This window comes from Chlorocebus sabaeus, chromosome 24 (genome assembly GCF_047675955.1).
Source record: "Chlorocebus sabaeus isolate Y175 chromosome 24, mChlSab1.0.hap1, whole genome shotgun sequence".
NCBI classification, from domain to species: Eukaryota; Metazoa; Chordata; class Mammalia; order Primates; family Cercopithecidae; genus Chlorocebus; species Chlorocebus sabaeus.
In genome coordinates this window covers 26,890,410-26,903,505 of record NC_132927.1, presented here as the reverse complement: position 1 = coordinate 26,903,505, position 13,096 = coordinate 26,890,410, and the positions used below count along the sequence as shown (strand labels likewise).

Genomic DNA, 13,096 nt, shown 5'->3' with positions numbered 1-13,096 from the left:
CATGGTGTCTGACACATGTCAGCAGGAAAAGTTGGCTTTCCAAACTGCTGATTCTGTGTTACAGTTTTAAGCTAAATTCAGAAAGTAATTAATGTTCTTTCCTATTTATTCAATCTCAAAAAGTTACCTTTTGCAGGGCTTTTCCCTAGAATATAACGATGCCAAGGTCATGATAGTGCAGAAATGTTCATAAACAGCCTTATGATTAAGTATGGTTAGCAACCAACTGTCCAAAGTGGCAAATAGATGTGCAACTTGAGGTTTTGAGACTTATTTCCTGGAGAGGATCATATTCATTGACTCACTCACTGGGAGCCCAGGGCTAGCCACATAAGCCTTCCAGGGCTTTAGTGTTAATATTGCTGAGCTCTCCTGGCATGTGGGTTTGTTGATGAAAGTACTGGGTGGTTCTTTGAAAACCTGGAAATGCAAAAACAGTGTTAATAAGACTCAGAAAAGAGGCCAGGTGTGGTGGCTCACATCTGTAATCCCAGCACGGTTGGGAGGTCGAGGCAGGCAGATCACTTGAGGTCAGGAGTTCGAGACCAGTCTGGCCAACATGGTGAAACCCTGTCTCTACGAAAAACACAAAAATTAGCTGGGTATGGTGGTGCACACCACTGTACTCCACCCTGGGTGACAGAGTGAGATCCTGTCTCAAAAAGAAAGAAAGAAAGAAAGAAAGACTCAGAAACAAAAGATTTTAGGAAAAAAGGTGCTTTAAAAGGACTAGCTCACCATATATAAAGTACCATAAAGGCCAGGCGCAGTGGCTCATGCCTGTAATCCCAACACTGTGGAAAGCTGAGGCAGGTGGACCACTTGTGGTCAGGAGTTTGAGACCATCCTGGCCAACATGGTAAAACCCCATCTCTATTTAGCCAGGCAAGGTGGTGCATGCCTGTAATCCCAGCTACTCTGGGAGGTGGAGCTTGCAGTGAGCTGAGATTGTGCCACTGTACTCCAGCCTGGGTGACAGAGCAAGACTCCATCTCAAAATAAATGAATAAATACAATAAATATTTAAAAGGAAAAAATACATACAGAATAACTAAGGTTAATCAGAGAATGGAGACATTTTACTTTGCTATTGGCTGAGCCTATTTATAAAATCAGAGATGACAGGTTCCTTTTATAATTGATTTTCCCATATTTACATTGATTCAGCAGTCTTTTTTTTTTTTTTTTTTTTTTTGAGATGGAGTCTCGCTCTGTCACCCAGGCTAGAGTGCAGTGGTACAATCTTGGCTCACTGCAACCTCTGCCCCCTGGGTTCCAGTGATTCTCCTGCCTCAGCCTCCCAGGTAGCTAGGACTACAGGCATGTACCACCGTGACTAGCTCATTTTGTATTTTTAATACAGACAGGGTTTCACCGTGTTGGCCAGGCTGGTCTCAAACTCCTGACCTCATGTGATCTGCCTGCCTAGGCCTCCCGAAGTGCTGGGATTACAGGCATGAGCCACCGTGCCCAGCCAATTCAGCATTCTTTTCTATCTCCAGGTAAGGGGAAAGTTATTTGCATGCCTGGCTTTGTAACATTCTAGCAGTGACTAGTCAAGAAGAAAGTAGCTGACACCTGGCTTCTCTTCAGGATGTTGTAAATTTGGATTGGACCGGCAGGTCTGTCCTGCTGTTAGCTCTCTACAGCATCCAAGGACACAGGATCCTTCTCAAGGCATTCTTAGTTGTTCTAACTCTATTCACCACCACAAGAACATGGGCTTTGGAAATAGGCAGAGTTAGGCTTGAAACCTGTGTTCAGCCCTTGATAACAGGGTGACTTTGTCTCTATTGATCAATCTCTCAGAGCCTCAGCTTCTTCTTTCATAAAATAGGCCAGTTAATAATCCCAGTCAGTTAACAAATCCATGTAAAATTGTCATAAAGATCAGAGATAATGTGGATACTGAGACTGAAATGTGTCCCTAAATGGTACTTATTAACTTTTGTCTGTGTGGACTCTACAATCAATTTCTTTCCCAATTCCACTTAAAACAGAGACAGTAAATTCAAGTATTTCCTCAAGCTGCTGTAGAGTGTCATTTTAAGATGACATTGACTCAACTCCCCTTTCCTTACAACATAATTGGGGGAAAAAAAAGCTGGCCAGGCGTGGTGGCTCATGCCTGTAATCCCAGCACTTTGGGAAGCCAAGGCAGGCAGATCATGAGATCAGGAGTTCAAGACCAGCCTGGCCAACATAGTGAAACCCCGTCTCTACCAAAAATACAAAAAATTAGCTAGGCATGGTGGCAGATGCCTGTAATCCCAGTTACTTGGGAGGCTGAGGCAGGAGAATGGCTTGAACCCGGGATGCAGAGGTTGCAGTGAGCTAAGATCGCACCACTGCACTCCAGCCTGGGCAACAAAGCGAGACTCCATTTCAAAAAAAAAAAACAAACAAAAAAACAAGCTTCAAGCATTGGCCCTGGGTTCTGCACTCAGATGAGGCTTCAGCGTTCTGCCCAATCTCATGGAAGTTCATTCTCCTGGTGCTGGAGCTGCACACACACGAAGTTGCTGAGCTACCATGAGAAGGGAGCATATAAACAAGACTCATCTTCCCAGTAGCCTAAAAACAAAGAAGGAAGGTCCCACACTGTGCATCATTTTAAGTGCTTTGCACCAGCTCTCGATGTCCTACACATTAACTCAATAATCCTGACAACCACCCCAATGCATTAGGTAGTATTAGCAAAATGGTTAGGAGAAAAGATTCTGGAGTCAAACTGCCTGCATTCCAATATTGACTTCACAGTTCACTAGCTGGGTGTCCTTAGGCTAGTTACTTTTCCTCTCCGACTCAATGAGAGTCCTCTGAAAGCTCAGGATAATATTACTGCCTATCTCCTGGGGTTACTGTGAGGCTCATGGGTCAAATATTCTTAGCATAATGCCTGCCACAAAGTAAGCACTCATTAAGTAATGTTGTTGTTGTATAGGCAATGGTAATTATCTTGCACAAGATCAAACACCAGGAAGAAGGTAGAAATCCTGGTCTTCTGACTCCAAATTCCAGGCTTTTTCTATGACCATGTGTTACTCTACCGAATGTTTATTTTTCCTTAAACGATTAAAATACCATAGTACAGTTTGTGCTGTTCTAAGAACACTGAAGTATTCTTGCTAATTATACATAACTGCAAAGAAAAGATCACTGTTAGCAGAATATAATGCTGTTTCACTTTGCACTGGCTTGAGAAAAAGTCCCCACAGAACAGACCATTTCTGAGATTCCCAAGAGCTATACTTTCCAGGATATACTTCTTTGATATCAAAACCAGTGTCGCACCTGCCAACGGAAACGACTGTCATTTTGACTAGTCTAGAGGCCACGTTACCTTTTCTCTTTTGTGCTAAGTGGTGACAGCGACTGTTTATCTCCTTTTTAAAGTTGTTCTCTAATATTTTGTTTCAAATTCCTCCAAACAAAACAATTTGCAGCTGCAACTCATGATAGCTTTCTGGTTCACTGCCTACTTGGGCATAAATAACCAGTACACTGGCTCCCACTTTAACTACCACTAGGCCTGGCACAGTTCCAGGCTCTTTGGGTACTGAACCTTGTGGAGTCCATAAAGTTAATTTTCCACACAAACTTGATTTAACCTGGTATGAACTTCAGACGATGCAGCTCTGGGGAAATTCACACTGACATTCTCACTTCATTTCAAAATATTTTTTTTAATTGTCAAAAAGAAACATTCATGAACATAGACCATATTCTTTCTGGGTCATAAAACAAAATAAAACATTTCAAAGAATTTAAGTCATATAAAGTGAGTTCTCTGAAAATAATGGAATTAAACTGAAATCAATAACAGAAAGATATCTTTAAAAATCCCCAAATAGTTAGAAATTAATACACTACAAAAATAACCCATGAGTCAAAAAGGAAGTCACAAGGAAAATATTTTTGGGCCAGGCATGGTGGCTCAGGTCTGTAATCCCAGCACTTTGGGAGGCCAAGGCAGGAGGATCATTCGAGGTCAGGAGTTCGAGACCAGCCTGGCCAACATGATGAAGCCATGTCCGTACTAAAAATACAAAAATTAGCTGGGTGTGGTGGTGCGTGCCTGTAGTTCCAGCTACTTGGGAGGATGAGGTAGGAGAATAGCTTGAACTCAGGAGGCGGAGGTTGCAGTGAGCTGAGATCATGCTATTGCACTCTAGCCTGGGTGACAGAGTGAGACTCCATCTCAAAAAAAAAAAAAAGAAAGAAAATATTTTGAACTGAATGAAAATGATAATATAACATATCAAGATTTCTGTGATGTATTTAAAGTGGTGCTTACAGGAAAAAATATGGCATTAAAGGCTTATATTAGAAGGTGGGGTGCAGTGGCTCATGCCTGTAATCCCAGCACTTTGGGAGGCTGAGGCAGGCAGATTACCTGAGCTCAGTAGTTGGAGACCAGCCTAGGCAATATGGTGAAACCCTGTCTCTACAAAAAATGCAAAAATTAGCCAGGCGTGGTGGCACACCTACTTGGGAGGGTGAGGCAAGAGGATCGCCTGAGCCTGAGAGGCAGTGGTTGCAGTGAGCCGAGATTGCACCACTGAACTCCAGCCTGGGTAGCAGAGCAAGACTGTCTTAAAAAATAAAATAAAAAAAGCTTACATTAGAAAAGGAAATAGGTCAGTCATGGTGGTTCATGCCTATAATCTCAGCACTCTGGGAGGCCGAAATGGAAAGATTGCTTGAGGCAGGAATTTGAGACCAGCCTGGGCAACATAGAGATACCCCCATCTCTACAAAAAAGTAAAAAAATTAGCTAAGTGCGGCGGTGCGAGCCTGTAGTTCTAGCTACAGGAGAGCCTGAACCCAAGAGTTTAAGGTTGCTGTGATTAGGCCACTGCACTCCAGCCTGGGCAACAGAGTAAGACCTCTATACACACACACACACACACACACACACACACACACACACACACACACACGAAGATCTAAAATTAATGTTTTAAGCTTACATCTTAAAAACAAACAAACAAAAAAAAACCAAAAAACCTAGAAAAAGTATCTAGGCCAGGTGCAGTGGCTCACACCTGTAATCCTGACACTTTGGGAGGCCGAGGTGGGTGGATCACCTGAGGTCAGGAGTTTGAGACCAGCCTGGCCAGCATGGCGAAACCCCTTCTCTACTAAAAAATACAAAAATTAGCCAGGTGTGGTGGCGCACACCTGTAATCCCAGCTACCCGAGAGGCTAGGGCAGGAGAATTGCTGGAACCCTGGAGGCGGAGGCTGCAGTAAGCCGAGATCTCAGCACTGCACTCTAGCCTGGGCAATAGAACGAGACTCCATCTTAAAAAAAAAAAAAAGAAAAGAAAAGAAAAGCTAAAACCAAGCAAGCAAAGGAAGAAAATAATAAAGAGATGAAATTAATAAAATTGAAAAACAGATAAACAATAGAGGAAATCAATTAAATCGAAAGCTGGTGTTTCCTTAAAAGATCAATAAAATTGATAGGCCTTAAAGGTGACAAAATTTACCAATATCGAGAATAAAATCTAGAACACTACTATAGATCTTACAGACATTAAAATAGTAATAATGTAATATTATTATATTGAACAACTTAATGCCTATAAATTTAATTATTTAGGTGAAACAGACACCTTGAAAGACACAAACTACCAAAGCTTTCTCAAGGAGAAGTAGACATCCTGAATATTTTATTTTAAAAATAGAATTTGTAATTAAAACAATTTCAACAAAGAAAACTCTAGACCTAAGTGACTTTACTGGCAAATTCCTCCAAATGCCAGGCACAGTGGCTCACACCTGTAATCCCAGCACTTTGGGAGGCCAAGGCGGGCAGATCATCTGAGGTCAGGAGTTCAAGACCAGCCTGGCCAACGTGGTGAAACCTCATCTCTACAAAAAATACAAAAAAAAAAAAAAAAAAAATAGCCGAGAGTGACGGCACATGCCTGTAATCCCAGCTATCTGGGTGGCCAAGGCAGGAGAATTGATTGAACCCAGGAGGCGGAGGCTGCAGTGAGCCAAGATCGCAACACTGCACTCCAGCCTGGATGAAAGAGCAAGACTCTGTCTCAAAAAAAAAAAAAAAAAAAAAAAATTCTTCCAAACATTTAAGGAATTAATAATACCAACTTAATATAAACATCTCTAGAAAATAAAAGGGAAGAGAAACACTTCCCAACTCATTTTTTGAGATCAGTATTATCCTGATGCCAAAATTAGCAGACATTACAAGAAAACTATACATCAATATCTCTCAAAACATGAATGTAAAAATTTCCAATAAAATATTACTGATCAAATCCAGCTCTCTCTCTATATATATAGATATATCTATATCTATATAGATATAGATTTTTTTTTTTTTTGAGACGGAGTCTCGCTCCGTTGCCTAGGCTGGAGGGCAGTGGGGCAATCTTGGCTCACTGCAAGCTCCGCCTCCCGGGTTCACGCCATTCTCCCGCCTCAGCCTCCTGAGTAGCTGGGACTATGGGCGCCCACCACCAAGCCCGGCTAATTTTTTGTATTTTTTTTAGTAGAGATGAGGTTTCACTGTGTTAGCCAGGATGGTCTCCATCTCCTGACCTCGTCATCTGCCGCCTCGGTCTCCCAGAGTGTTGGGATTACAGGCGAGAGCCACCATGGCCGGCAATATATTAAAATGATAAAATCATAAATAAGTTGGGTTTATCCCAGGAACAAAAGGTTGGTTTAACATCTAAAAATCAATGTAATTCACTGTATCAACAGACTACATAAAAACAATTAGGTGGTGAACACCTATAATTCCAGCTACTCAGGCCTGGCAGAAGTAGGAGGATTGCTTAGGCCCAGGAGTTCAAGGGTACAGTGAGCAGTGATAACACTACTGCACTCCGGCCTGGGTGACAGAGCAAGACTCCCTCTCAGTTGAAAAGAAAAGAAAAGAAAAGAAAGAAAAAGCAAATGATCATCTCAATAGATGAAGAAATGCATTTGATAAAATTCAATGTCCATTCATAATTTTAAAAAGCAAACAAAAACACAACTAAGCAAACTAGGAATGAAAGTGAACCTTCTCAGCCTCCTATTAATAAAAGGGCTTCTGTGTTAGATATATATGGCAGCATAACAAATTACCCCAAAACATAACAGCAAACATATTTCAGTTTCTAGAGGTCAGGAACCCAGGTATGGCTTAGCTGGGTGCTCCTGGCTCAAGGTCTCTCACAAGATTGAACTTACATTGTCATCTGGGGCTATAATCTCATCTGAAAGCTCACTAGAGTTGGGGTGGCGGGGGAGATCCACTATCCTCAAAAGGCTACATACGGTCTGATTCCATTTTCATGACATTCTGGAAAAGGCAAAACTATAGAGACAGAAAACAGATCAGTGGTTGCCATTTGCAAACAATTTCTGTTCACAGACCACCTCTAGGCCATCCCTGTACTGGGTTTCCAGGGCAACCACCTGCCCTCCCTCCTCAGCTCCAGGCTCCTTTCTGAACCCTACCTGGGTTTACATTTAGTAGCATGCTGCTTGACACGGGATTGACTCCCGTTTCATAGACACTGTGTTAATTTTCTCTCCTCGGGTACTGCTTCCAGGGCAAATACCCGCATTGATGCTGGCACCGGGAACGGGGCGGATGACAAAGTGTGAGGCAGTCTGCCCAGTGGCAACTGACATGATTTCATGATTTCCACAGGTCCATCCGCTTCCTGCCAGTGTGTCAGATCAGAGCAGCAGGAGTCCGTCGGGAGAAGGATGGGGGAAAGGAACCGAAAACAATTAAGGCAGGCTCTGTAAGCTTCCACCTCCCACACCAGAAGGGTCCCACAGCAGAAGACTACAGTGGAACCTACAGGACTACAGGAAAGTGCTGACTTTAACCAATTTCTGCGGTCACGCCTTCCTCTTCTTTCCTTTCTCCCTCTCATTCATTCACTGACGCCGCAGCACTGATCAGCACAGACACAGAAGCTGCCTCCAAGGGACCAAAGGGAATAACCGCGGTTCTGAGGTGTGGGGACGGCAGTTCCAGGGAAATGTGGACCGCTCAGGAGGGGCTCCTAGCGCAGGCGTCTTCCCCGCAGACGCGGTTACAGCTGCGCTTTGCACGGCCTGCGGAAGTTTGCAAATCCAGCAGGTCTGCTCTCCCGGCAGCAGGACGTGCAGGGACTCGGCCCGCGGTCAGGACAGCTCCCGTGGACTAAGGGCGGCCCCCCGGGTCCCTTCCCTGCAGCCGGGACGGCGGCCGGGCTGGGCTGGGCAGGGGGTGGGAAGCGGGGGCGCTGCGGCTCCGCCCAGGCCCACCCGGGGCGGGGGCCGGTTCCCATAGGGATCTCGGGCTGAGCCACGCCGAACCGAGCCGAGCCGGGGAAAAGAAGGCGAGGCGGGAGCCAGGCCGGGCCCAGACCGCCGCGGCGCGGTGAGTCCCAGGCGGGCTAGGAGCGCGGGCCGTGCCGGGTCAACACGTGGCACCGCTCCACCCTGCGCGGCGCGGCTGGGGGGCACGTCCGGGCGCGGGAGGGTTTTCCCGGTCCCGCGGACTAGGGGCGCGTGGTGGTCTCCTGCGGCCCAGCCTCGCCGCCGCCCCGGGTAGAGCCGGGAGGTGTCTTCTTGCCGCAGGGAAATGAGACCCGAAATTAGAACCGGGGAAGCCCTTAGCTCTCCCCGTGCTCCAGCCAGCTCAGGTGTCTTAGATCGGATGAACGATAACGTTAAAAAGATAGATTATCTTACAGCTCGGCTCGTTTTAGGATGGCAAGTTACATTTTAACTTACAGGGTATTTAACGGGCGATTAAAATTGGGTTATTGGAGGCAGCTAACTCTAGGCTGTTACTCCTGATCGCGTTGCCATTGCCGACACGGGTCCACGCTTCGTTCCTTAACATGCCCTGTTCTGTTCTAGGCCCGTGACGAGCACTCATCGTTGGGTGGGGCTCTAGTGCAGTCCGTTCGTGCCAATATTTTATAAGCGACGTTTTCAAACTATGTGAAGATCTGTTTTTTGTTTGTTTGTTTGTTTGTTTGACGGAGTCTAGCCCTGTCGCCCGGGCTGGAGTGTAGTGGTGCTGTCTCGGCTCACTGCAACCTCTGCCTCCCGGGTTCACGGGATTCTCCTGCCTCAGCCTCCTGAGTAGCTGGGATTACAGGCGCCCATCGCTACACCCGGCTAATTTTTTGTATCTTTAGTAGAGACGGGGTTTCACTATGTTGGCCAGACTCGTCTGGAACTCCTGACCTCAGGTGATCTGCCTGCCTCAGCCTCCCAAAGTGCTGGGATTACAGGCGCGAGCCACTACTCCCAGCTGAAGATCCATTTTAAGAAGATTTATTCCTCTATGATGGAGAAGTATGAAAAAATTGGGAAAATTGGAGAAGGATCCTATGGAGTTGTTTTCAAATGTAGAAACAGGGACACGGGTCAGATTGTGGCCATCAAGAAGTTTCTGGAATCAGAAGACGACCCTGTCATAAAGAAAATCGCCCTTCGGGAAATCCGAATGCTCAAGGTAATTGATTCACTTTTCCTTTTTTCTTTTTCCAGACAGGATCTCACTCTGTCACCCAGGCTGGAGTGCAGCGATGTGGTCATAGCTCACTGCAGCCTGGAACTCCTGGGCTCAAGCCATCCTTCTGCCTCAGCCTCCTGAGTAGCTGGGATTACAGGTTCTAGCCACTGCTCCAGGCTCCACTTTTTCTTTAAAGTGAATTTTTAGGGATGAAAGAAAGAAAGTGAGTCATGTTATGTTAAAAGAATGTCATGGGACATGGTTACATCTTACTTCATAGCCTTTTGACTTCAGTGACACAAATGGGATATCTGTGCACAAGTCACTAATTATATAATGAACTAGAAAGCAGAAACAAAAGTGCCAGGTAAGGTGGCATTCACTTTTAGAGATGCTATGGTATATTTTATTTTTCTTCCCAATAGTTTCTCTCCTACCTGTAGACCTGGGTTTTCAAGGACCATCACAATTTGATAGTATAGGAATGTAAGACAATTCAATTTTGCCTAGCATTGTTGATTTTTAAACTTCTAAGGTATTTTCTATTGGTATACTCAGTCTTTTAAGAGAATTAATCATTTACCTGTTTTCAAACTGCCAGGAAGTTCACAGATCTCATTCCACCTCATATATATTTACTGCTGAGCATCATCATGTCTCATTTCTAAAAAGAAGTGTTCTTCTTAAAGAAGTGAAATGATCACTTTCTATTTTTTTTAATGTTTTGTAGAAATGGGATCTCGCTATGTTGGCCAGGCTGGTCTGGACCTCCTGGCCTCAAGCGATCCTCCCACCTTGGCCTCCTAAAGTGCTGGGATTACAGGCATGATCCATCGAGCCTGGCCTGATCACTTTTCAAATGTTTATTAGTTAACCCTAAAAATACCATGATATGGGAGGGGGGAAAGGTATTTATTACAAGCTAAAAGTGTGTTTGCCTCTAATGGAGAGACTTCTTTACAGAACTTCTGTGAAGGTGAAATCCAAATCCCAATGTGAAAGATGACATGTAATGAATACCATGGAGGTCAACTTTGTTTCAGTTATGGCCTCTGTGTTCTGACCTGTGTAACTAACTACATGACAAGGGAAGAGCAACATGGTGAGAGACAGATGAATGAAACTTCCAGGGGAGTTACTATTATTCTTGCTTCTGCAGTTTCTCCAGATCACTCTACAAATCTTTTACCCATGGATAAGTGTGTGGGGTCACTTCTAGATAAGGAACCTAGTAGCAAGCTTTGGACAAATTGAAATGGGTGGATAACAGGGTAACTTCTCTATTTAGGTTTGGAATGTTCTTAGCCAACAGGATATTATCTATTGAGAGGAGATGCTTCCAAAGCCCCTCAGGGGAGTGCTCCCATAGGCAGGGGTGAGACCTGCAGTGTTTGACCATCCCCCTGCCCGGGTCACTCTACCCTTACCCTCTCTGTACACAGGGAGAGGCTGTTAGGCATTTTCACTTCCTCAGGCTTTCCTAGGGGAGGAGGTGATTATTACATTTCAAAGGGTTCATTGACCTGAAAGAAAATCTGTTTCTTGCAGAAAGATACTTTTTCTGATTCTGAAGATTACTTCTGTGAATGCTCCTTTCAAATCTCTCACCACACTTTATCAATACTACATTAACAGTGATAGCTCCCCAAACTGAGTTCTTCCAGGATGGAGACCTTGCCTCTGTAGCTCTGTATCCCCAAAGCACACTAGTCGGCACATCTAGGCCTCCCAAAAATGTTACTGTTGGATTGAAAAAAAAAGTTAACAAAATAAGCTCTTAAAAAAGGTGGAGGTTGCCAATAAATTGGGAAGTCAAATGTGTTCTCTGAACTGAATATTGATATCCTCCAAAGGATGGGGTTGTGTGCACATGAGCCTGATTTCAAAGCATGCAGCACCCCGCTCTCCAGATTAAGTGCACAGACGTAGACACCCCCGATCTCTATGAAGTGGTGGGACTAGATTAGAGGTAGAGTCTGTTCTTTAAAGCTGTAACTTTTCAGAGTTGTGTGATATTCCTAACACATAATATGTACTAGACTGGGCATGGTGGTGCATGCCTGTGGTCCTAGCTACTTAGGAAGGAGGCCAAGGCAAGAGGATGGCTTAAGCCCAGCAGTTCAAGGCTGTGGTGAGCTATGATTAGGCCACTGTACTCTAGCCTGGGTGACAGAGTGAGACCCTCTCTGTTATAAAATAAAGATACTTAATAAATATTTGCTGAGTAGGTAAATTGAGGGTATGGTGAATGAACATTTTATTTTCTCCATTTATGGATTCAGTAAATACTCACAGAGTCCCAGTTGTGCCTACAATGATGTTTATGCAAAGTTGTACACCCTGTCTTTCAGCAGCTCGGCTCTTGGAAGGGAGGCAAGATGAGTTGCCCTTTGGCTCTCACTCCTTATAGACTGGGTTCCAGTGAGCAGGGCATGTATACCCTTGTCTGGTAAGAACTCTTTAGGTGCTTGTTGAATGGTGAAAACAAAGTGACTGGGGGCATGTTTGAGCTGAACTTTGAAATGTTTAGGGAAACGTGGAATGAGAGATAAGGCATTCCAGGCAGACACTCTATCCTAGGAAAAGGTGCATAAGTGGAAAGCACAGTATATTGAGGGAACACAGGTAATAACCCCAGTGTCTTGGCCAAGATGCCCAGTGGGTGCTAACAGGCCAGGGAGAAAAGGAAGGGGGAAGCCAGGGTCCAGCAGGATCAGGTCATATTCTAGATTTCTTCTGAAAGAAGAGCACATAGGAATCTAATGATTGGATGAGAAATCAAGAACAATTTCAAGGTTGTTGACTGAGTGACTGGAAGAATGAAGAGATCGTTTGCTGTGATAGAGAGACCCAGGTGCAAAGTTGGTGGAAAGGAAATAAAGAGCTCTGTTTTGGACAGGTTAAGTTTGAATTGTGAACCCAAAGAGACTTGTAAAGTAGGCAGTTGACTACACAAGTCTGGCATTCAGAGGAAGTCCAGGTTGGAGACAGATAAAGTTGGGGGACATAAGCTTATCGATGGTATTTAAAGCTGTGGGACCGGAGGTGGTCACCATGTGGGATGGAGGGACAGGTACTGAAGGTGAAAGCTTGGTGTACCCAGCCCTTGGGGGTCAGGAAGATGATAAGGAACCAGCAAGGGAGGCAAGAAGAGGCGATCTGCATGGTAGGAAACTCCATAGAACAATGTTCTTCCTTTAGTATCATTATTATTTCTTTTTTGGAGACAGTCTCGCTCTGCCACCCAGGCTGGAGTGCAGTGGCATAATCTCAGCTCACTGCAAACTCCGCCTCCCAGGTTCAAGAGATTCTTCTGCCTCAGCTTCCCAAGTAGCTGGGATGAGAGGTGCCTGCCACCACACCTGGCCACTTTTTGTATTTTTAGTAGAGATGGGGTTTCACCATGTTGGTCAGGCTGGTCTCGAACTCCTGACCTCAAATGATCCGCCTACCTTGGCCTCCAAAAGTGCTAGAATTATGGGTGTGAACCACTGCGCCTGGCCACAGTGTTCTTAAAAGCTTAGTGAAGAAGATAGTTCAAAAGTGAGGGGATGCTCTGTGGTGTCAAAGGTCTCCATTAGTAGTAGATTTAGGATTAGCCATTGGC

General features: G+C 44.8%; 1 protein-coding gene across 3 annotated transcripts in view; it reads left to right on the top strand.

The window, feature by feature from the left end:
• The first annotated feature begins 7,690 nt into the window (after positions 1-7,690).
• CDKL1 (cyclin dependent kinase like 1) overlaps positions 7,691-13,096 on the top strand; it is a 68,828-nt gene continuing 63,422 nt past the window's right edge. Inside the window, exons 1-2 of one of the 3 annotated variants that reach the window (XM_037983940.2) lie at positions 7,691-7,992; positions 8,886-9,489. In XM_037983940.2, coding sequence (XP_037839868.2) covers positions 9,319-9,489 — 171 coding nt within the window. In that variant the 5' untranslated portion in view covers positions 7,691-7,992; positions 8,886-9,318. The other 2 variants (XM_073010977.1, XM_007986636.3) reach the window with 2 other exon arrangements.